This window comes from Nerophis ophidion, linkage group LG01, assembly GCF_033978795.1.
Source record: "Nerophis ophidion isolate RoL-2023_Sa linkage group LG01, RoL_Noph_v1.0, whole genome shotgun sequence".
NCBI lineage: Eukaryota > Metazoa > Chordata > Actinopteri > Syngnathiformes > Syngnathidae > Nerophis > Nerophis ophidion.
This window is the reverse complement of record NC_084611.1, coordinates 56,476,779-56,503,013: the sequence shown is the minus strand read 5'-3', so window position 1 is coordinate 56,503,013 and position 26,235 is coordinate 56,476,779. Positions and strand designations below refer to the sequence as shown.

The window sequence follows — 26,235 nt, the reverse complement described above, 5'->3', positions numbered from 1 at the left end:
AACAGCATATCATAACCCTAAAGCTCATTACAATAATGTCTGTGTATATTTTCACAATCACAACCATTGGACACATATACTCATTTAAAAAAAAACAATAGCTTATCTTAGAACAACTCCAACATGAATAATGGGGACGTGCAGAAACACATTTTGGAAAGGAAAACAAATAAAAAGCACGCCTGTCCTCGTTGAAAGAGCTTCCGTCAATATGACACTGCCAGCTTTTTTCACATGGAACATATTCGATGTTGATGCTGTCTCGAGTGTCATGTCAAATTTGTCATTCTGAATGTTTTGTTGATCCTCTGGCTGAATGCTGACCTTGCCGGAATTGCAAGTGTGCCACGTGGTAGTACTCAGGAGACAAAACGTTGTTACTGTCGATATTCTATAGACCTATAGTACCTCATTATTAATCCGTTCTAAGGGCTCTGTTGAAAACCAAATTGTGTGAAAACCCATGGAATTTTTTGTAAATCCAATCAGTCCATCAGACACCCAAAATGTTAACACAAAACACATTTTAAAGGGAATAATTACCGTATTTATAGGCGCACTTAAAATCCTTTAATTTTCTCAAAAATCGACATTGCGCCTTATAACCCGGTGCGCCAATTGTACGGAATAATTCTGGTTCTGCTGACCAAACTCAAAGCCATTTTATTTGGTACATGGTGTAATGATAAGTGTGACCGGTAGATGGCAGTCGCACATAAGAGATACGTGTAGACTGCAATGTGACGCCAGTAAACAACACCAAAACTTTAAAGTTAAGTTAAAGTACCAATGATTGTCACACACACACACACACACACACACACGAGGTGTGGTGAAATTTGTCCACTGCATTTGACCCATCCCCTTGTTCACCCCCTGGGAGGTGAGGGGAGCAGTGGGCTGCAACAGTGGGCTGCAGCAGTTGCTGCGCCCGGGAGTCATTTTTAGTGATTTATCCCAAAATTCCAAACCTTGATGCTGAGTGCCAAGCAGGGAGGTAATGGGTCCCATTTTTATAGTCTTTGGTATGACTCGGCCGGGGTTTGAACTCTCAACCAACCGATTTCAGGGCGAGCACTCTTACCACTAGGCCACCGAGTAGGCCTAGTCGTAACTCAAAACACATTTTAAAGGGAATGATTACCGTATTTTTTCGGACTATAAGTGCGTCTAATGTACGGTATAATTCTGGTTGTGCTCATTGACCTCGAAGCAATTTTATTTGGTACATGGTGTAATGATAAGTGTGACCAGTAGATGGTAGTCACACATAAGGGATACGTGTAGACTGCAATACGACGCCAGTAAACAACACCACAACTTTAAAGTTAAGTTAAAGTACCAATGATTGTCACACACACACACGAGGTGTGGTGAAATATGTCCTCTGCATTTGATCCATCCCCCTTGTTCACCCTCTGGGAGGTGAGGGGAGCGGTGAACAGCAGCAGTGGCCACGCCCGGGAATCATTTTTGGTGATTCAACCCCTAATTCCAACCCTTGATGCTGAGTGCCAAGCAGGGAGGTAATGGGTCCCATTTTTATAGTCTTTGGTATGACAACCTACCTCTTTCAGGGCGGACACTCTAACCACTAGGCCACTGAGTAGGCCTAATAGTAACACAAAACACATTTTAAAGGTAATGGTTACCGTATGTTTTCGGACTATAAGGCACACTTAAAATCCTTTAATTTTCTCGAAAATCTACAGTGCGCCTAATGTACGGAATAATTATGGTTGTGCTTACCGGCCTAGAATAAATTTTATTTGGTACATGGTGTAATGGTAAGTGTGACCAGTAGATGGCAGTCGCACATACGAAAATATGAGTACACTGCAATATGACGCCAGTAAACAAAACCAAAACTTTAAATGTTCCATTGAAAATAAAGAACATTACACACAGTACTCAAAAATCTGTCTCTGTTCAAGTCAATACATCTCTAAAAAGCAAATAATGGGAAACCAAATTGTTATATTCATAAACAATTAGTGACTCACATCAGACATGGTTCAGGCCGTGAGTGTAAGCTAAATCATAAAACAACGGTAAGCATAAATTATGCGTTAGGGAGAAACACTCCAATTGCAGTTCAGGTTTTAGGCTTTACACACGGCACTCGAAAATCTGTCAAAATGTTTTAGTATGACTTCGAAGCCGCAACGCTTGATGGATTGTCGACCCATTACGGTTATACCGTAGTATTACTATGGTGTGTGCACCCATTAGTAGACATATTGTCTGCTGTTTTGTTTGACAATATTATGCAAAACCTACTTTTCTTACTTTCTGATACCTGCTGATGTGTATTTGAGATCTGCATAAGTCCTGAAAATTTGCGCACCTCCGCCACTGTAGTCTGTGTCAATTCCGTAGTCAATAAGCTTCTTTTTCACTATCTTCTTGTAATGCGGATGTTGCCATTTCTAATATAAAGTAGTGTAAAGTTCTAACTTATATCTCGCTTTGGAAGTACTAAAAACTACCGGTGTAGTGAGTTTACATAATTCACCCACAGAACTTTAGTTATTAGGGAGTTTCACTACAGCATGCTCTAGTCTAGTCAGGTGTAGTAGGTGAGGAGTCAGTTAAACTACAACTAACCAGCGCCAGGCTGGAAAATTCCTGCACACATAGCATTTCTGGTAGAATAATACACAACTCACATATTTTTTTTTTCTGTAGTGACTGTGCCAAAGGTGAAAATGCATTCTACTGAGAAAGCAAATTCAATCTATCGCAGCATCTAGCAAATAATCTGAAGATCCCTATCATATCAATTTCCAAATGTGATCAAAATTGTTTAAGGCGCACTACACAAAATAAACATAACGTTATTAATATCAGTAGTATGCATATCTTGGACAAAAATTCCTCAAAACAGCCAACTACCTATAATATGGGCTATTTAAACATAAGATCATTGTGGAAGATGGTGTGGACTGCGGGCCTGCTGCGGAACTGGGTGTGCCAGGACCGGCCTTGAAAACAGCGACAGGTGAACGGATGGCCCACGCTGTTGGAGCTGGAGTGGAGGCGAGAGAGAGCGAGAGAACCCGGGATGCAGAAACACTTTGCTGGAAAACAAAACACCTGCACTATTTGCATGAAAATAAAACAGTGTTGTAACACTGATCTGGGCTCTTGTGGCAGGATGCGGTGGTCTGAGGAACCCACTGGAGGGCAACCTCCACAATCATGTTCCTTAACATCATTGGTCTCAGCGAAAACTGGCTAAAACCAGATGGATTTTTCCCGCTTAACGAGGCATCCATGAATACAAGAGGGTTCGCTCCATTTCTTTTATTGCGTTAATAATAGCTTGAATAATTATGGGAGGATTTTCATCAAACTTGATGACTGACAGGAGTCTTCACTTTGTTTATTTAATTCTGCTAAAGAGTGCTCAAAGAGTGATGAGCACATGATGATTAAACATTTAGAAAATGTCAGAAATGGGATAAGGAACAAGTGGATATAATTTGGGGGTGATCAGGATCACAGTCTGGATTCAGGTTTTACTATTTAAAGGTAGGGCCTTTTGGAGGTGAAATGAATTAATTAACTCATATTATGTTTTGCATAGTGTGAATATTCATAGTCAACTTGAAGACAGCAAACCACCTAGTTTAAGTAAATAGAGGTATTTCACTTTGAACACATAATAAGATAAGGCCCCTTAGTTGGACATTTGCAGGTGGAATGGATAACTTCTCGTAGGAAAGAAGCCCTAATTGGGACTTCTGAATGCAAAAGTGATAGCCCTATCCTTGAGAAGAGACAAGCTGTCGAGCTCAACACCAACTTTGAAGTTGTGACTTAAAGCAGTTTTTTTCCAGACATGTCCACACAAACATATCCTTTTATGGTGAGAGTGTTCTGTCCTGACTTAGCACACACCCAGAGAGGAAGATGAGACTTATATAAAACAAATGTACCACCTTTCGATTTACAGTAATACACCGTCAAAAACAACAATCGTAGATATTGCAGTCAAATTAATTAACTCATAATTTGCAAAAGGTAAATATTCATAGTCATCTTGGAAAAGCAAACCACAAATTTTAGGTAAACAGTGGTATATCAGTTTGAGCACATAATGAGACAAGGCCCCGAAGTTTGATATTCGCAGGTGGATTGGATCACTTGGAAAGACGCCCTAATTGGGACTTCGGAATGCAAAAGTGAGAAGAGACTACCTGTCGAGCTCAACGCCAACTTTTAAGTTATGACTTAAAGCAGTTGTTTTCCAGACATTTCCACACAAACATCTCCTTTTATGATCAGAGTGTGCTGTCCTGACTCAGTACACACCCAGAGAGGAAAAGGAGACTTATATAAAACAAATGTAAAGGAGGCTTAAAAAAACTGATGGTTTGGCCTCTCCAAGTTAGGAGGGCCTAATTTTTTTGACCTGACCTCCTCCAGGAACTGCAGTCCCTGCATAATGACACTCACTTGTAATAAAGCAACTTTTGGTTCAGTAAAGCGTCTCTTTTGATCCATCCGCACTGCCGTGTCATCCTTCGAGGATGAAAAGACCAGAAATACACAACAGAGGTCTTCACTCTCAGAATGATTTTCTAGTTGTTCATGTGTCGGAGGAGTAATTGTTGCAACATTTGTTTTCTCAACAGTTTCCCGGCATCACCTCAAAGTGTCGCCAAAGGATCCACACTTAAAAAGAGTGCGTACGCAAGCCATGAAGTTGGCGTGAGGATACACCTCTTTGCTGTCAAAAAGAGCATGCACCACATTTTTGTGCATAAGCACCTCAACCATTTAGCGGAGAAAATGGACATATCAACCCAAGTCAGAAAGAATTATACAACAATAGTACCCGACATTTCCTTCATACAAAAATGCAACTTATATTCATTCTGCTGCATACTGTGCATTCCGAACAATTTTAATCAAAATGGTGAACACCCACCTGTATGAATATGTAGTCATCTTGAACCACCAGTGAGCTGATGTCGATGTATCCAGAAAAGGGATAGTTCCTGTTGGCTTCTGTGCAAATCTGCACTCTGCATGTCACGTACTGCACACCTGCATATTTAAAAAATACAGTAAGGGTGTCGTAATGCAGAGAGGCCTCTCAAGCTACACTCACCTAGTCAGACAGTAGCATGCTGCATTTCCATGAATACAAAGAAAACATCCAATACCGGGATGTCAAACTGTTTTTTTATTGAGGGCCACATGGCAGGTAAAGCTGCCCTCAGAGGGCCATTTGTAACAGCGAATACTGTATGAATTTGCCTCTGGATTGCATTATTAATTATATAAATTGTTTCAAGTAGACTGTCAATTTTGCAGTAAAAGCTTTGTATTTGCAAAGTGATAGCCGTATCCTTGAGAAGAGAATACCTATCTAGCTCAACGCCAACTTTTAGGTTATAACTTAAAGCAGTTGTTTTAGGTAGACTGTCAATTTTGCTGAAAAAACTTAGTTTTTACAAAATTTTACTCTAAAACATAATGTTTTTGGGGTTGTTGTTTTTTTACAACATTTTAAGGTATTTTTTTTATTGAATACATTTTTTTAAATTTTTTGGGGGGGAAGGGGATTTATGGAAAAAGCTGGACGCTTAGTTGCCAGAATTTTTGTGTTAAGTTGACATTGGTTTGTATAACATTATTTGGTAAATGGAAAAAAAAAAAAAAAGTTATTTTCTTATTCTGGCAACTTAGCTGCCAGTTTTTTTTACCGTACAAACAAATGTACCACCTTTCTATTTACAGTAATACACCGTCAAAAACAACAACCATAGATTTTACAGTCAAATTAATTAACTCATGGTTTGCATATGGTGAATGTTCATCTTCATCTTGAGGAAAGCAAACCACCAAGTTTAAGTAAACAGTGGTATTTCAGTTTGAGCACATAAGAAGATAAGGCCCCGAGGTTTGACATTCGCAGGTGGATTTGATCACCTGTCGTAGGAAAGAGGCCCTAATTGGGACTTCGGAATGCAAAAGTGATAGCCCTATCCTTGAGAAGAGACTACCTGTGTAGCTCAACACCATCTTTTAGGTTATAACTTAAAGCAGTTCTTTGAAGTAGACTGTTAACTTTGCAGTAAAGCTTTGTATGTACATTTTACTCTGACATATAGTGTTGTTGTTTTGTTTTTTTTTACAATATTTTGAAGTAATTTTTTATTTATTTTATTTCTTTGGGGGTGGGGGGGGGGGGGGGGTTGGTGACGGAAAAAGCTGGCAATTTTTGTGTTTAATTGACATTGGTTTTTACAACATTATATTGTTCTTTTTTTTTTATTCCGGCAACTCAGTTTCCTGTTTTTTTACCGTAAAACAAATGTACTGCCTTTCCATTTACAGTAATAAACCGTCAAAAACAACAACCGTAAAATAATTACTCGTGATTTGAATATGGTGAATGTTCATATTTATCTTGGGGAAAGCAAACCACCAAGTTTAAGTAAACAGTGGTATTTCAGTTTGAGCACCTAATAAGATAAGGCCCCTTAATTAGAGATTTGCAGGTGGATTTGATCACTTGTCGTAGGACAGAGGCCCTAATTGGGACTTTGGAATGCAAAAGCGATAGCCCTATCCTTGAGAAAAGATAACCTGTCAAAAACAACAACCGTGGATTTTACAGTCAAAAACTGGCAGCTCAATCAAGAAAATGTTAACACAAAAAACATATTGTCAATTTCGTTAATTTGATAGGTAGTTTGCTGTAAAGTTAAGTATTTGAACTCTCATAGGCACTGTTTGTATGTTTTAGCACCTCTCTGATTGCAATTTTTACTTCCACCTACTGAATGCTTCTGTATATATGTATATAGTATAATATTTATTCCTGTAAACAACGCATTCTGATTATTCGTTCTCAGGACTGGACTGTGCACCTTACCTCCTTTTGCACTATTTTTCTTTCTCTTCTTCCTATGTTTTGCATATTTGTAGACTGTTGCACTGATACTGGAGTTGTTTTTAATCTCATTGTACCTGTGCATAGTGCATAGGCTTTTTATAATAATAATAATAATAATAATAATAGATTTTATTTGTAAAAAAGCCCTTTACATTAAGCAAAAAAACTCAAATTGCCAAAGTGTAAAAAAAATAGTAAAAATAATAATAATTATAAAAAGATAGTAAAAATAAAATATAAAACTAGAAAAAAGCCCAATAGCTAGAACCAGCATGTACATCTATAAATTTTTTTTTTTTTAAAGATGGGTTTTTAAGCCTTTTTTAAAAGCATCCACAGTCTGAGGTGACCTCAGGTAGTCAGGGAGAGCGTTCCACAGAATGCGAGCAGCGGAGCAGAAAGCCCGGTCTCCAATAATTCGTAGCTTTGTCCTTGGAGGTTGGAGGAGGCTAGCCTGTTTGGAGCGAAGGTGTGGTGTGGAGGATTTGGGGGTGAGCAGTTCTTTGAGGTAGACCGGGGCATTTCCATGGAGGCACTGGTGAGTTAGTAAGGAGATTTTTAAAATTCAATCCTGAGTGGAACAGGAAGCCAGTGAAGGGATTTGAGAGTTGAAATATTATTCTATTCATTCTATTTGTATTTATTTTTTATTGAGAAAAAAACAAGTTTGGAAAGTATGATAATATACTCTAATATTTTTTGCAATATTTTCTGCAATATTGGATACTATTAAAGTTAAAATGTTATGCAATTTCAAGCAGTACATACATTTTGGGGGGAAAAAATCCAATACATTTAGTGAGAAAATATGAAGAACTTTATTGACACATATCATTTCCAGGTGTTTTGCGGGCCAGATAAAATATGCAGCTGGCCAGATCTGGCCCCCGAGCCTTGAGTTTGACACCGGTGATCCCAATACATCATCTGAATAGAGTTGAAACAGGTCTTGGTCATTGTTTTGCAGAAACACGTTTAAATGTTCTGATTCTAATCTGCTACTTGTTCATACTGTTATGTCAAGTTATTCTGTATTGCAGTTATCACAACAAAACAAATGTGGATATTTTGCATAAACATTTCCATACACAGACAATTTTGATGCCTGTTATTGAGGCAAAGAGGGAGATGACATTGTCTGCAAGATGGACCGAATCTGTTGAACAATGAAAGCGGTCGCTTTATTTGCTAAGCACGTGCTACTTGATACCATGGGGAATTGTGTGATGTACAATGTGCCGTGTTGCATGAACTCACTTCCATCTGGGGTATGGGCTTCCATGTGGACCAGATCTGGCTCCTTGTCTAGACCCGACACAGACCTGAGTGAATGACAGACCACAGAACAAGATGACATATTGTGAGTGAAAATAGGTTTGCCGTCGTGTTAAGAATAGAAAATCGTGTTTTGAGGGGTTTCAGCAACGCTTTAAAGGGGAACATCATCACCAGACCCATGTAAGCGTCAATATATACCTTGAGGTTGCAGAAAAAAGACCATATATTTTTTCAACCGATTTCCGAACTCTAAATGGGTGAATTTTGGCGAATTAAACGCCTTTCTGTTTATCCCTTTCTGAGCGACGACGTCAGAACGTGACGTCACATCGGTACTCAACGCCATTTTTCCCTACCACATTACACGCATTTTCCGTTTTTTCGACTATTTTCCGATACCTTGGAGACATCATGCCACGTCTGTGTGTTGTCGGAGGGTGTAACAACACGATCAGGGACGGATTCAAGTTGATTTACGTAGAATGTGCATCGATTAGCATGGCATGCTAATCGATGTGATGAAAAATTGTGATAATGTTCCCCTTTAAATGTCCTAAAATGGGCTCTATACTGTATAGCTTTGTGCTCCACTTTTAGTCATTGACTTTTGAAAAAGACATTAATGAATCAATTAGAGTGTGAGAGTTGAAGCTACTTTTTTTTAAATCAAATTTAATTTTAAACCCATCCATCCATCCATTTTCTACCGCTTATTCCCTTTTGGGGTCGCGGGGGGCGCTGGCGCCTTTCTCAGCTACAATCGGTCAGAAGGCGGGGTACACCCTGGACAAGTCGCCACCTCATCGCAGGGCCAACACAGATAGACAGACAACATTCACACTCACATTCACACACTAGGGCCATAATAATATAATTTATACCTGCATCTTATTTCTCTTTTATCCTGCACTACCATGAGCTAATAAAACAAAAAAATCACTTATCTGTACTGCAGAGTTCAAATTTGAATATCCTTAAAAGGAAGTTTAAGACTATAATAAGGCGTTAAAATAATACAATTCAACTGTCATTATTTTTCAAATAAAGTAAATCATCGCAGGTTTCATTTAAGTAATTGTTTTGTATTTTTCTTGAGGAAATTTGACTTATTTTGGGTCTACATTAAAGAACCAGTAAAACAAAAAAAATATAGGTTGGCTTTATATGCTGAATTGTGTTTCATTGTATCCGTTAAAGCAGGGGTCCCCAAAATCCGGCCCGCGGGAAGTCCCAAGTTAAAAAAAAAAAGTTTTTAATTATTCACATTTTTTTAATTAACATTTTTTTTTAATCTGTCCTTTCTAATCTATTTTCTACCGCTTGTTACTCTCGGTGTCAACTCGCCGCTCAGGCAAATCATATTGTCTAAAAGTGCATTTTCCCATCGATAACATGACATCACTCTGCTCTGAATTTATATATATATATATATATATATATATATATATATATATATATATCTGCGATGAGATGGCGACTTGTCCAGGGTGGAGCCCGCCTTCCGCCTAATCGCAGCTGAGATAGGCACCAGTGCCCCCTGTGATCCCAAAGGGAGTAAGCGGTAGAAATGGATGGATGGATATATATACTGTATAATACCAAGTAAACGCCCTTGGGCAAATAACCGCCCATGTCCGAATAGCCGCCCGGGGTCCGAGCCCATTATGTGAATTAAACGGCTCTTCCTAATAATAGCCCATGAATAGCAGTACACTACAACTAATAACAGGAATACTTTAAGGGGTAAGAAGAACAGAAAAGTTGACTTAAAGTTCAAGCTACCGGCTGTGAAGTATGCGGAGCAGAATTCTGGTTTGGCAGCGGCCAGGCAGTTTAACGTTGACCCAAAACGTGTACGCGAATGGAAACAGAAAAAGGGAGAACTACTATCTCAGTCGGCAATCGATGGAAAACGGGCTCGCTTATCTGGCGGAGGTAGGAAGAAAGTGTGCGACGAGCTTGATGCTAATTTGTGTCAGTGGATACATCACGTTCGTTGACTGAACCACCGTGTGTCCCGCAAAAATATCCGCATTAAGGCCAAGGATTTGTATGCCACCGCGAGTGACACGAGAGACACCGGGGTGGTGTTTGGTGCAATGAGTGGCTGGCTTCATCGGAACAACTTTACCCTCAGGAGGAGAACAACTGTTGCACAGAAGGACGCTCCCGTCGAGAAGATTGTCAACTTCCTCGTTTTCTCTACTAAACAGATAGAGGCCAAGTAAATCCAGCCCAAGAATATCATGGCCATGGATGAAACAGCCGTCTGGTTGGACATGGTTGGTTTTAGTACGGTCAATAAGAGGGGCGCCCGCTCCATCTGCCTCAAAACCACCGGCCACGAGAAGGCACGCGTCACGGTGGCTCTTGCAGCCAAAGCAGACGGGATAAAGCTGAAGCCTTACATTGTGTTAAAGGTGCTGTCCGTGATGTAAAGGCTATGCAGAGCATCCCCGGGGTGATCATAGCTTCCTCCAAGAATGGCTGGTTTAATGATGACTTGACAAAGGATTGGCTCCAGAGGGCAGTTGTGAAATTTCACTTCGGACCGAGGCTACTTGCATGGGACTCGTACCGATGCCATATCAGCTAGGCCACGAAGGCAGAGCTCAAAAGGGGCTACAACCTTACAACGGCTGTTATATCTGGAGGTTGCACAAAGTACCTGCAGGCCCCCGATGCTGTGTGGAATGGCCCTTTCAAAGCCCAGCTCCGTGACTACTATGATAACTGGATGGCTGGTGATAAAGACAAGACCTACACCAAGTCAGGGAATCTGAGTGCCCCTTCCCGCCGCCTCCTGGTCGACTGGGTCCTTAGAGCCTGGGATGCTCTGGATCGGGACACTCTGATCAACTCATTCAAGGTAGGCTGGCTGGCTGTGTGTATGTGTGTGTGTTGCAAACAGTAGCCATAGCTGATTGTTTCTTTCTGGTATCCTACAAGGTGTGTGGGCTGATGGTGGCAGCTGATGGGAGTGAGGACCAGCTCATTTACTGCCTCAAAGAGGGACAGCCATGTCAGGCAGGCAGAGAGATGCTGTTGAGGGCCAGACAGCAGGGTGCTGCTGTGGTTCAGGAAGAGGAGGAGAGTGATGAGGAACAGCAGTTCCTCAATGAACTTGTGATTGAAGAGGAGGATGATGATTAGGGGGGTGAGGAAGAGGTGGAGGAACAACAGGAGAAGGAGGAGAATGATGAGTGGGTTTGAGTTGCATTTGGGGTTGCGTTTGCTGCTGTAATATTGTTTTGATGGTTTTATAGAGTACTTGGTATCATCATTTAATTTTTCCTGTACGCTGCTTTATTTAAAACTTGGAATACTGTAGCCTTTATTTTATTTAAGTGACACTACTATTGTTCTGTTTCAACAGTGGGTTTTATACTTGTGTACTTGGTACCATAATTGTATTTTTCCCAGTAGGCTGCTTTATTTAAAAACTTTATTTATTTTCAGTATTGGTATTCTATTTGACAATTGTTGCACTACTGCCATGTTGAGGCCTTGTTGATCTCTTGTCTTTTGATAGTCTTTTTTTTTTTGTTTGTATGTTTACAATAGCTTTTACATTTAAAGTTTTTTATATGAAAAAAAATACTGTAGAGTAATCATTGTAACCAAATAAAGGCCTGGTGCAGGCAGGTGGAGAAATAAATAAAAGTCTCGTGCAAATAACCGCCTGCTTCTTTTAAACGCCCGTCTCCAAAAATGATTTTGTGAAATAAACGCCTGGGCCTCTACTTGGTAATATATATATATATATATATATATATATATATATATATATATATATATATATATATATATATATATATATATATATATATATATATATATATATTTATTTATCTATTCATATTGGCAACAGTATTTGGCCACCTGCCTTGACTCACATACAGTATGAACTTGAAGTGCCATCCCATTCCTAACCCATAGGGTTCAATATGTCGGTCCACCTTTTGCAGCTACTACAGCTTTAACTCTTCTGGGAAGGCTGTCCACAAAGTTGGGGAGTGTGTTTATAGGAATTTTATACCATTCTTCCAAAAGCGCATTGGTGAGGTCACACACTGATGTTGGTGGAGAAGGCCTGGTCCCCTCTTTCTCGGTTCTAATTCAACCCAAAGGTGTTCTATTGGGTTCAGGTCAGGACTCTGTGCAGGCCAGTCAAGTTAATCCACAGCAGACTCTGTCATCCATGCCTTTATGGACCTTGCTTTCTGCACTGGTGCATAGTGATGTTGGAAAAGGAAGGGGCCTGCTCCAAACTGCTACGACAAGTTTGGGAGCATGGAACTGTCCAAAATGTTTTGGTTTCCTGGAGCATTCAAAGTTCCTTTCACTAGACCTAAGGCGTCAAGCCCAACTCCTGAAAAACAACCCAACACCATAATTCCTCCTCCACTAAATTTTACACTCGGCACAATGCAGTCCGAAATGTAGCGTTCTCCTGGCAACCTCCAAACCCAGACTGGTCCATCAGCTTGCCAGATGGAAAAGCGTGATTCATCATTCCAGAGAAGGCTTTTCCACTGCTCGAGAGTCCAGTGGCAACGTACAATACACCACTGCATCCCACTTGGACTTGGTGATGTATGGATTAGATGCAGCTGCGGGGCCATGGAAACCCATTCCATGAAGCTCTCTGCGTACTGTAGGTGGGCTAATTGGAAGGTCTCATGTAGTTCGGAGCTCTGTAGCAACTGACTGTGCAGAAAGTTGGCGACCTCTTTGCACTATGCTAACACCTCTCTGTCAGTTTACGTGGCCTACCACTTGGTGGCTGAGTTGCTGTTGTTCCTAAACTCTTCACTTTTTTTTATGATAAAGCCCACAGTTGACTTTGGAATATTTAAGAGAGAAGAAAATTCACGGCTGGATTTTGTTGCACAGGTGGCATCCTATGACAGTTCCATGCTGGAAATCACTGAGGACGGCCCATTCTTTACAAATGTTTGTAGAAACAGTCTCCATGCCTAAGTGCTTGATTTTATACACCTCTGGTGTATAAAAGTGATTACAGCATCATTTGGATGGGTGGGCAAATACTTTTGACTATATAGTGTGTGTGTATATATATATATATATATGGGACCCCTGCCTTAAAACCCTCCATCCATAAATATTTTCACTTCGCAAAGTATGTGAAAATATTGTCTAAACAGCCACAAAACATGACGATTTTAAACAACCATTTTGAATGTTAATATAATATAGAATATAATAGAATATCCTACTATATTATATAATAATAATAATATAAAAGACATTTTAGCTATTTCCGTAGAGTCAGGATCTGAGGATGTCACGGTGGGAACTGGTCTGTCCTCAGCCATTAGACAGCATGTTTTTCTTTTTTTTTTATACATTCTGAATCGTAGATAAACATTCGCAAATTTGAGCTAATAACGGATTCCACCCACAGAGTCCTCTAAATCAGTGGTCCCCAACCTTTTTGTAGCTGCGGACCGGTCAATTCTTGAAAATTTGTCCCGCGGACCGGGTTTTTTTTTTTCTTCATAAAGATGTACAATCATGTGTGCTTACGGACTGTATCCCTGCAGACTGTATTGATCTAAAACCCCATTTCTATTTGAGTTGGGAAATTGAGTTGGATGTAAATATAAACGGAATACAATGAATTGCAAATCATTTTCAACCTATATTCAGTTGAATATGCTACAAAGACAACATATTTGATGTTCAAACTGATAAACAATTTTTTTGTTTGCAAATAATCATTAACTCTAGAACTTGATGCCAGCAACACGTGACAAAGAAGTTGGGAAAGGTGGCAATAAATACTGAAAAAGTTGAGGAATGCTCATCAAACACTTATTTGGAACATCCCACAGGTGTGCAGGCTAATTGGGAACAGGTGGGTGCCATGATTGGGTATAAAAGCAGCTTCCATGAAATGCTAAGTCATTCACAAACAAGGATGGGGCGAGGGTCACCAATTTGTAAGCAAATTGTCGAACAGTTTTAGAACAACATTTCTCAACGAGCTATTGCAAGGAATTTAGGGATTTTACCATCTACGGTCCATAAAATCATCAAAAGGTTCAGAGAATCTGGAGAAATCACTGCACGTAAGTGATGATATTACGGACCGTTGATCCCTCAGGTGGTACTGCATCGAAATCGAAATCAGTGTGTAAAAGATATCACCACATGGTCGCTACATCTTTCAGTGCAAGTTAAAACTCTACTATGCAAAACAAAACCCATTGTGGCAAGGGGCGTGGTCCGCGCGTTCCCTGCGGGCGGGGTGTGTGCAGTGATCGGCCATGAAGCAGCTGACAGGTGAGTGGATAATCTCAGCTGGAACGAGTTGTCTAATCACCTGTCCCTTTATTAGGAGCGCGGGAGAACTTGACAGGGGAAAGAACGCGTAAGAAACGCGAAGGAGGACAATCGGCTGGAAAGCCGAAGGTATGGACAGAGGGAAAGAAATATTATTGCAAGTACGGACTGAAAAGTCCGAAACTATATTTGAGTGTACCAACAATATAGTAAACCTTGTAAACGCTGCCTGAAGTGTGCTGCCATTTCCTGTGATTAGAAGAACCCAAACACCACGAGCGTTGCTACAGTGCCACCCAACGAAAATAATCACGGAAAGATGTCATCACCAACCCTGCAAACGCTGGGCCAAGCCTTGGCCGAGATGTCGGCGGCAAGCCGGCTGCAGACCCAGGCGGAAACAGCGGGAGGCTCGGCCTCCATGGAGCGCATGGTGGAGGGTGAGGACCCACAGACCTTCCTGGACGTGTTCGAGGCCACGCCGAGGTCGTGCAAATGGCCGGAGGAAGAATGGGGCACGAGGCTGCTGCCGCTCCTGATGGGAGAGGCGCAGCGGGCGGCGTTGAGTCTCCCGGCGTCGGCCTGCACGCACTATGCCAACCCACAGCACGCCATCCTCGACCGGGCTGGCAGCAGCCCAGAAGATCACCGCCAAAGGTTCCGAGCCATGACGCTGGCGTCAGAGGACCGGCCCTTCGTATTCGCGCACCGGCTAAGGGATGAGGCGACCCGGTGGCTCCAGCCCAACGGGCGGGACACCAAGATGTTGGAGGCGATGGTGCTGGAGCAATTCCTGGAGGGCATCCCCGTGAAAACCTCCAAGTGGGTGCGGTACTACAGTCCGCCGGACGTGGAAGCAGCGGTGAGAATGGCGGAGGAACATCTGGCGGTGCACCGGGAGACGACGACGGCAACAACCGAGAAAACCGCCCCGGGGCCACGACGACGACTCGCCCCGATATGGGGAGGGGGGAACCAGACATTCGTCGAGCTGGGAAAAATCACGGCCGAGAGACAGGGTTCCCACACGAACACACTCACACTCACACAGACACACACATCACGGGGGGGGGGCCCACAAGGGAATGATTGAGTGTTTTCCTGTGTGTTTCAGGGTCCCGGCGCTGCTGAGATGGGGGCTTCCCTCACGGAGTGCACCTCAAATACCAGGGCCAGTGTGCTGGGGGTGCGGACAACCTGGGCACATGCGCCGGGAGTGCTCGGTGATGGAGGCGAGGCAGGTGTTGCGGGTTGCCGGGCCTCCAGCATCCGCCCCCGATCTAGGAGAGACGTATGGCGTACCGGTAAGGATACAAGGGAGTACATACCGGGCGATGGTGGATTCGGGCTGCAGGCAGTCCATGATCCACCCAAACCTGGTTCGGCCCGGGGCTTTGGTGCATGCAACACGTATAAAAATTAGGTGCGTGCATGGGGATATACACGAATATCCGATTGTGCCAGTGGAAATTCTGTATAAAAACCAAAAGCATAAAGTTAAGGTTGCCGTTAGCGCGCAACTTACGCAACCTATAATTTTGGGAACGAATTGGCCGGGATTCAATCATTTGCTTACACAACGTGTGCGGGTGCGTTTACGGACAGTAGGCAAGGGGAATATCTGCGCCGTTCTCAGCGGCGACGCGGTTTCATCCGGGAATGCCGAGCGGGAACCAGTGGGGGCTTCGCGGAAGGGCCCCCCGGCCCCCCGATTGCAACCTACGGAGGATTTTCCCCTCAAGCAGGCCCGTGATGAAACCTTGCTCGAGGCCTGGGATCGGGTCGATTTTGTGGACGGTCAGCTGGTGCGCCCGGGGAAAGCGCGGGTATTCCCCCATTTTTCCATTATTAGGGATCGACTTTATCGAGTGGCCCGTGACACGCAAACCGGGGAAGAATACACCCAGTTGTTGGTGCCAAAATTCCGCCAGGAAATGGTTTTCCAGGCGGCACATTTCGATCCCATGTATGGCCATTTAGGATATGATAAAAAACTTAATCGGGTCATGGTCCGATTCTATTGGCCGGGCCTCCGGGCAGACATACGCCGATGGTGCAAGGCCTGTCCGGACTGCCAGCGGGTGAATCCCGCGGCCACTCCAAAGGCGCCTTTACGGCCATTACCACTCATGGAGGTCCCGTCCGAAAGAATTGGGATGGACCTCATCGGACCATTTAACCCGAGCACACGGGGATACCGCTTTGTGTTAGTTCTGGTGGATTACGCAACGCGGTATCCCGAAGCAGTGCCGCTGCGGTCCATCTCTGCCAAGAGTGTGGCGCAAACACTCTTCACGGTCATCTCCCGCGTCGGAATCCCGAAAGAGATTTTGACGGACCAGGGCACGTCCTTTATGTCACGCACGATAAAGGAACTTTACGGGTTACTGGGAATTAAGGCCATCCGCAGCAGCGTATACCATCCACAAACGGACGGGCTGGTGGAGAGATTTAATAAAACGCTGAAAACCATGATCCGGAAATTTATGCACGAGGATAAACAAAATTGGAATAAATGGTTGGACCCCCTAATGTTTGCGATGCGGGAGGTACCTAAGGCCTCCCTTGGTTTTGCACCGTTCGAGTTGCTGTACGGCCGAAGGCCCCGCGGAGTCTTGGGCGTCATTAAGGAAAGCTGGGAGGACGGTCCAAGTTCCAGCAAAAACAAGATTCAATACGTCTTGGACATGCGGGCAAAACTCCACAAGGTGGGGCACTTGTCACGTGAGAATTTGCGCCTTGCCCAAGAGCGTCAACAGCGCACGTATAATAAGCGGGCCCAACTGCGTACATTTTCACCGGGAGAAAAAGTGCTTGTGTTGCTTCCAACGTCAAGCTCCAAATTACTTGCAAAGTGGCAGGACCCTTTGAGGTCACACGGCAAGTGGGGGATGTGGATTATGAGACACCCAAATATATCATTTGAACCTGCTGCTGAAGTCATGGAGAGAGGCCGAGCCTGTCGCCATGGTAACAGTAGAGGGGGGGGGGGGGGGGGGGTGGAGTTGGGGCCAGAGAGCCCGCGCTCTGGCCCGACCCCTCAGCTTCCCTGTGATGACCAGCTCATATTGGCGCAGAGAGCTGAGGTGGCTGAATTACAGCGGCGCTACTCAGATGTGTTCTCCTCTCGGCCCGGGCGCACGGATCTTATCCGACATCACATAGAGACCAGCCCGGGGGTTACGGTGCGGTCTCGGCCATATCGGCTGCCCGAACACAAGCGTAAAGTGGTTCGGGAAGAATTAAAAACCATGCTTGAGTTGGGGGTGATAAAAGAATCCCACAGCGCATGGTGCAGTCCAATTGTCTTAGTAGGGAAAAAGGATGGAACTGTGCGGTTCTCTGTGGATCACCGCAGGGTGAATGACATTTCACATTTTGACGCGTACCCAATGCCTCGGGTCGACGAGTTCCTAGATCGGCTGGGCACTGCTCGTTTTTTTACGACACTGGATTTGATGAAGGGCTACTGGCAGATTCAAACCCCGGCCGAGTCCTACCAAAGACTATAAAAATGGAACTCAATACCTCCCTGCTTGGCACTCAGCATCAAGGGTTGGAATTGGGGGTAAATCACCAAAAATAATTCCTGGTAGCGGCCACTGCTGCTGCTCACTTCTCCCCTCACCTCCCAAGGGGTGATTAAGGGTGATGGGTCAAATGCAAAGAATCATTTTGCCACACCTAGTGGCAATCATTGGTACGCAGAGGTGGGTACAGTAGCCAGAAATTGTACTCAAGTAAGAGTACTGTTACTTTAGAGATTTCTTACTCAAGTAAGAGTACAGTTACTTTAGAGATGTATTACTCAAGCAAAAGTAAGGAGTAGTCACCCAAATATTTACTTGAGTAAAAGTAAAAAGTATGTTGTGAAAAAACTACTCAAGTACTGAGTAACTGATGAGTAACCTGATTACGGCAACAAATAATGCACAAAAACATAAAAATAGCAATGAGCAAATTCAGAGCCAGGATTATTTCTGAAGCAACTAAAACAATAATATGTATTAAATAATGGTACATTAAAATAAAATAAAAAAAATGGAACATTGAGCCACAATAACTTAACAGCACCATGAGGGGTTCCCTCAATCATCAGGAGATTTCCTGATGATTGAGGGAACCCCTCATGAAACAATTCTGTAGAGATGAAGTAGTCTTGTGATTTTTCCCACACCTACATATTACGCTCTACCACGGTATCGAGCACTATTCTCTGGATAATCCAATCAAGACATATATATATATATATATATATATATATATATATATATATATATATATATATATATATATATATATATATATATATATATATATATATACATATATATATATATATATATATATATATATATATATATATATATATATATATATATATATATATATATATGTATATACGTATGTATATATATATATATATATATATATATATATATATATATATATGTATATATATATATATATATATATATATGTATATATATATGTATATATATATATATATATATACAGTATATAATTTATATTTATTTATTTTGCCATTTTTGTTCACATGTTGAAGGTGTTTTAATGAATATACATGCATGTTTAACACATAGATTCCTATCTTTCATGAGGACAAGAATATAAGTTGGTGTATTACCTGATTCTGATGACTTGCATTGATTGGAATCAGACGTCCACGTTTTCAAATGGAGGAGAAAAAAAGGTCCTTTTTTCTGTCTAATACCACATGAAAGTCGTTGGTTTTTGGCATCTTATCCGTCCAGCTTCCATATTCGTTTTTATACACTTTACAATAAATACACTGGCGGCAAACTCCGTAGCCTGCTAGCTTGTTTGCGCTGGCTTTCGGAGACTCTTATTTTGTTAGCGCAGCCGCGATGGAGCGGCACTTTTATTGTGAAGACAGGAACTGTGCGATCAGTCTTTAGGCTTTTGACGGGAAGTACGGTTGAAATAATGTGTCTTTTTTCCTTTACACTTTTGATTGATTGATTGAAACTTGTATTAGTAGATTGCACAGTACAGTACATATTCCGTACAATTGACCACAAAATTGTAACACCCCAATACGTTTTTCAACTTGTTGAAGTCGGGTCATGTGACCGCCTGGCTCTGTTTGATTGGTCCAACGTCACCAGTGACTACATGTGATTGGTGAAACGCAGGCATGCATAGATTCTACTTTGAAGCTCTATCATTAACCAAAACCAACATTGATAGATCGATAAAAAAAAAGTAGCGAATACCAAGCTGCATGTAGATAAATGGAACGGAGTAAAAGTAGCGTTTCTTCTCTATAAATATACTCAAGTAAAAGTAAAAGTATGTTGCATAAAAACTACTCTTAGAAGTACAATCCATTCCAAAAGTTACTCAAGTAAATGTAACGGAGTAAATGTTGCGCGTTACTACCCACCTCTGTTGGTACGTTAACTTTAACTTAACTTTAACTTTAAACACCATAAATTTAGTTTTCTTATAATTTAATGATAACTTATTTATATCAAACCATTTTTTTAGCTGAATTAACTTAACCTCTGTTATCCTCAACACTTCCTTCAAGTCTTCTCCTGAACAATATACATTTGTATCATCTGCAAACATAAAAATATTCTATTTATTAGATAATGAACAAATATCATTTAAATAAAGTATAAATAACTTAGGTCCCGATACCGAGCCTTGTGGAACCCCACAGGTCTGCATGATTATAGCCGCATGCGGCTCTTTAGTGCCGCCCTAGTGGCTCCCTGGAACATTTTTCAAAAAGGATTGAAAATGGTAAAAGATCGGGGAATAATACTTGTTTTTTTTTGCAGTATGTTTTTTGTTTGAGGACAAACATGACACAAACCTTTCCAATTGTTAGAAAGCCCACTGTTTAATATGTGTGTGTGTATGCTTCACTGATGACAGTATTTGGTGAACATTGTTTTGTCCTACTAATTTTGGCGGTTCTTGAACTCACCATGGTGTGGACTGTTATGCAACAGTTTGTTTACAAGGAAAATCTCCCACTCCTTTGTCTCATTTTGTCCACCAAAAGTTTTATACTGTGCGTTATTACACGAAGGTGCGCTTTGTTGATGTTACTGACTTGTTGGAGTGCTAATCAGGCATATTTGGTCAGAGCATGACCGCAAGCTAATCAATGCTAACATGCTCTTTTGGCTAGCAGTATGTACATATTGCATCATTATGTAGGTATTTTTGAGCTCAATTAATATTCTTTATTTTTATCCTCTTTGTATATACTTTAGTTTTGCATACATATGTAATATTGGCTGCATTTCTGATAGTTGTTTGTGTGCCATGTTGTTCCAGACCACAGCAAACCTTACCCAGCTGGCAAAGATTGTAATAAATCAATTAAAATAAGACAGCCTGCAGTTTCCTTTAACTTGGACACGCACATCTATACCTTTGGCCATTAAAAGACAGTCATTTCCAGGAGTTATTTCACTTTCTGAGTAGCCTCTGATTTACTACTGGTTCCTAATTTTGTAAAAATGTGTTGAATAAATATGAATTTCCGTCAACGAAGATTTGCTTTGCGACACAATCATTTTGATAATAGGCTATTATAGCTAATATAGACACTTACATCATGTGTTGTATTCATTATAACACTTATATAAGATTTTTAAAGTAATTTTGATAGTAGGCTAAAATACTAACATGGACACTTACGTCATGTGTTGCCTTCATTATAAGACTTATATGAGGCTTTTCATTTTTTACGGCTCCAGACAGATTTGTTTTTTTGTATTTTTGGTCCAATATGCGGTTTTTACAGCTTACTGTGAGGTTTGTTCCCCCGGGATGCAAACGGACTATTACGGACAAGGCCTGCAGGTACGAACATATTAATTAATCTTCTCAAAACTCAAACTACTACAAAAAAACGGAAAACACGGCAAAGGCACAACGCGCTGATCGCACTCTGAGCTAAACAAACACTTAGCATAAACTATGACAAGTAAAACTTACTAGCTGTGGCATGAACAAACAAAAACTTAAGTATACAAGGCATGAAGCGAACACTTGGCATAAACTTGGAATCAGACATGAACCGAACAATGACGCCAGGCTGACTGACTGGCAAAGGCAGGCTTAAATAGTGTCTCTTGATTAAAGCCAGGTGAGCGTCCCGAACACTAGCGGCAGGTGAAAACCATACGAAACCATGGCAACCAAAACAAACAAGAGTGCACAAAAAATGGAACTAATGGAGTTAAACTAACAGAACATAACAAAAACATGATCCGGACCGCGGATCATGACACGTACCAGTCACAACATACCTAATTAATACACATCTGATTCGTCACACAGAAAGACGTAGCAGAATGAGATCTGTGTTGCTACTTTATCAAATATTTTTAACAAATAAAAAGTAATTTCTAGAGAAACAGAGCAGAAAATTCAATTTGACAGTATTCATATTGTGCATGTTGTAATGGGTGTTATCACATCCATCTATTTATCCATTTTCTACCGCTTGAGGTCGCGGGGTGTCGCTAGAGCCTATCTCAGCTGCATTCGGGCGGAAGGTGGACTACACCCTGGACAAGTCGCTACCTCATCTCAGGGCCAATACCGATAGACAGACACAATTCACACTCACATTCACACACTAGGGCCAATTTTCAAAATGGAGCTACAAAAGCAAGATTGGGACAATGTGTACAATGAAGAAGAGGTTGATGAAGCATACGAACATTTCTTAAACAAGTTCATAATACTTTATAACAAACATTGTCCATGGAAGCAACTCAGTAGTAAACAGAGAAAGAATAATCAAACCATGAATGACAAAAGGATTAAAAAATGCTTGTAAGAAGAAGAATTCGCTATATAGAAAATGTATAGTACAAAGAACTACAGAGGCAGAAGTTAAGTACAAAAAGTATAAAAACAAGTTAACAAACATACTACGATCATTTAGAAAAGAATATTACAGTGAATTATTGGACAAGAACAAAAATAATATGAGAGCAACATGGGGCATTCTCAATAGCATTATTAAAAATGACACTAAGAGGGATTACCCCTAATACTTCTTAGACGGAAATAAACATAATGACAACATAAAGGAAGTAGTTGAAAGCTTTAATAACTACTTTGTAAATATTGGACCAAAATTGGAAGAAAGGATTCCAGACCCAGTTTCAATTGAGGACTATAATAATATCATAGAGCAAAATCCCAACTCCATGTAATGTGACACAGGAGGAAATAGTTAAAATTGTGAAAAAATGTAAATCAAAGACTTCAACTGATTGTAATGGAATTTATATGGATACGATAAAAAAGGTGATTGATGAGATCTCAGGACCATTAATGTATATTAGTAACCTATCATTTCAAACAGGTACATTTCCAAACAAAATTAAAGTACCTAAAGTTGCACCAATTTATAAGACTGGAGACAAACATCTATTTACAAATTATAGACCTGTTTCTTTACTTCCACAATTTTCTAAAATCATTGAAAAACTGTTCAATAACAGATTAGAGGGTTTCATAAATAAATGATAAATGGGTTGTACTTGTATAGCGCTTTTCTACCTTCAAGATACTCAAAGCGCTTTGACACTACTTCCACATTTACCCATTCACACACACATTCACACACTGATGGAGGGAGCTGCCATGCAAGGCGCCAACCAGCACCCATCAGGAACAAGGGTGATGTGTCTTGCTCAGGACACAACGGACGTGACGAGGTTGGTTCTAGGTGGGATTTGAAAATAAATATAGAATACTCGAAGAGAACCAATATGGATACTGAGCTAATGTTTCAACTTCAATGGCTTTAATTGAAATCACAGTAGAAATTACCAATGCAATAGAAAGTAAAAAATGTGCAGTGTTTATGGATCTAAAAAAGCATTTGACACAATTAATGACAATATTTTAATAAAAAAACTGGAATGATATGGCATCAGAGGGTTAGTCTTAAATTGGATAAGAAGTTATCTAACGAACAGGAAACAATACGTGAAGCTAGGCGAACACACTTCCACAATGCTAAATATTTCATGTGGTGTACCTCAGGGATCAATACTAGGACCTAAATTATTCAATCTCTATATAAATGACATTTGTAAAGTTACAAGAGATTTAAAGTTAGTATTATTTGCGGATGATACAACAGCGTTTTGTTCAGGAGAGAACACACAGTGGATACTACAAATAATAACAGAATAAATGAACAAATTAAAAAAAATGGTTTGACAAAAACAGACTATCATTGAATCTCAGTAAAACTAAAATAATGCTATTTGGTAACAGTAGAAAAGAAAGTCAAACACAAATACAAATAGACGGAATAGAAATTGAAAGAGTAAATGAAACCAAATTTCTAGGTATAATGATTGATGATAAATTGAACTGGAAATCTCATGTAAAAAAATATACAACATAAAGTAGAAAGAAATACGTCAATAATAAATAAAGCCAAATATCTTCTAGACCAAAAATCACTTTCTATTCTCTACTGCTCACTAGTGTTACCATATCTGAGTTATTGTGTAGAAATATGGGGAAATAATTACAAAAGTACACTTCATTCACTAACAGTGTTACAAAAAAGATCAGTTAGAATAATACATAATGTTGGATATAGAGAACATACAAACCCTTTATTTATTCAATCAAAGATACTGAAATTCCACGACATAGTGGAATTGCAAACAGCTAAGATTATACACAAAGCAAACTATAACCTGCTGCCCAAGAATATACAACAATTCTTCTCAACAAAAGAAGAGAAATATAATCTTAGAGAAAAATGTAATTTAAAACATTTGTATGCACGTACAACACTTAAGACCTTCAGTATATCAATATGTGGAATTAAATTATGGAATGGATTAAGCAAAGCAATCAAACAATGTACTAATATGATCCACATCAAGAAACTGTTCAAACTTCAAGTGTTTACAAAGTACAAAAATTAAGAACCATGATAAACATTCTGATTTTACTCACTCATTCATTCTCAAAATAATCTGATTTATCTCATCGTATGGAATAAAACTTACATCACCAATTATTTATTTATTTATTTATTTGTATTGTGATTACTTATTACTTATGGAGTATACATTGTGAATACATTGAGAACAGGAAGTGAACAAAAGTTTTAGCAACTGTTATGTAAAGAAAAGGGGTAGGATTAAATAAACTCTGCTTCTTCCTACTCCTTTTCGAACATGTTGAAAAGAGAAACTATTGTGATGTATCATGTTGTATGCTTGCATGTTCGAAATAAACTCAAACTCAAACTTAAACTCAAATTCAATTTAGTGTTGCCAATTAACCTATCCCTGTCATGACTTGGACTATGGTGTGGTTTGTTTTCCCGTGGTGCAAATCGACTGGACCGGACATGGCGTGAAGGTACTGACATCTTTTCTTATTAATTCAAATAAAAGGAAAAAGGGAATGGCACTCTCAGCAGAGGGTCAAAAACTTGGCTTAGAAAACAAAACTATCACAAAGGGAAAACTACGGACATAAGACAAAACTTACAAACTATGGCATGAACAACGAAAACTTACGGGGAACGAGAAAAGAGCATGGATCATCAGCATGGAGCAAGGGTGCGTAGAGGGTGTGATGTCGTCAGGCTGACTGCCTGGCAACTACAGGCTTTAATACTGCTGTGGTGCTTGAAAACAGTGCGTGAGTTCAAATGAATCAGGTGCGTGAGTCGTGAGGACAGGTGAACTGATTGGTAGGTATGGAAACAAAGCAAACCAGGGTGGGCAAAAACAGGAACTAATGGAGTCAAAAGCAAAACAGAACATAACTAAACAGAACATGATCACAAAACATGACATTCCCCAGGTGCATGTCTTTGGAGGTGGGAGGAAGCCGGAGTACCCGGAGGGAACCCACGCAGTCACAGGGAGAACATGCAAACACTGCACAGAAAGATCCCGAGCCTGGGATTGAACTCAGGACCTTCCTATTGTGAGGCAGACGCACTAACCCCTGTTTCACCGTGCTGCCATGTTAATACATCACACACCATATTTGTATTGCCATTTGACTGCTTACGGATGACAAAAAAATTGGACATAGCTTTCCCTTTGTTATGCAATTTGAATGCTTTGATGCATGTGTAATAAAACAGCCAACTGGACACCAGCCCCTTTCTAGCTCGAGGGTTTATTCTGCTAGTCCTTTAAACCCGTTTGTTAGTGTAGGTGAAAAATAAAAAACAAGAAACACACTTAATGAGATTGATTCCGCGTTGGAAGACAACCTTTGATAAGTTGTGGCAGAAACAAGAGACGAGCAATGAACTTCAATGCACTTTTCAGACATTGTCTTCACTGAAGTGGTTATGAGTGGTCAGCAATATCCATCCATCCATTTTCTACCGCTTGTCCCTTTATTAAATAAAAGGTGACATCTATGTTATTAGTCATTGTTACTATCATTCTGCATTTGATGCTTCTTGGTTATGACACCCTCTCATACATTACTCAAAAACCTTCACTTTGACCTAACCAGGTAAGTTTGTAAATACACTAGAGATTGATTAACGTGGACCCCGACTTAGACAAGCTGAAACATTTATTGGGGTGTTACCATTTAGTGGTCAATTGTACGGAATACGTACTGTACTGTGCAATCTACTAATAAAAGTTTCAATCAAAATTCAATCAATGAAAAAACCTACAGCGGTTCTTCTCAAACAGCGGGGT

At 40.6% G+C, this 26,235-nt stretch overlaps 1 protein-coding gene across 1 annotated transcript in view; it reads right to left on the bottom strand.

Moving 5' to 3' along the window:
* Positions 1-26,235, bottom strand: part of sorcs3a (sortilin related VPS10 domain containing receptor 3a) — a 614,798-nt gene that overhangs the window by 192,985 nt on the left and 395,578 nt on the right. The window contains exons 6-7 of the mRNA XM_061907863.1: positions 8,171-8,235; positions 4,937-5,055 (exon numbers count right to left, since the gene is read on the bottom strand). Coding sequence (XP_061763847.1) covers positions 4,937-5,055; positions 8,171-8,235 — 184 coding nt within the window. The remainder of the gene's footprint in view (positions 1-4,936; positions 5,056-8,170; positions 8,236-26,235) is intronic.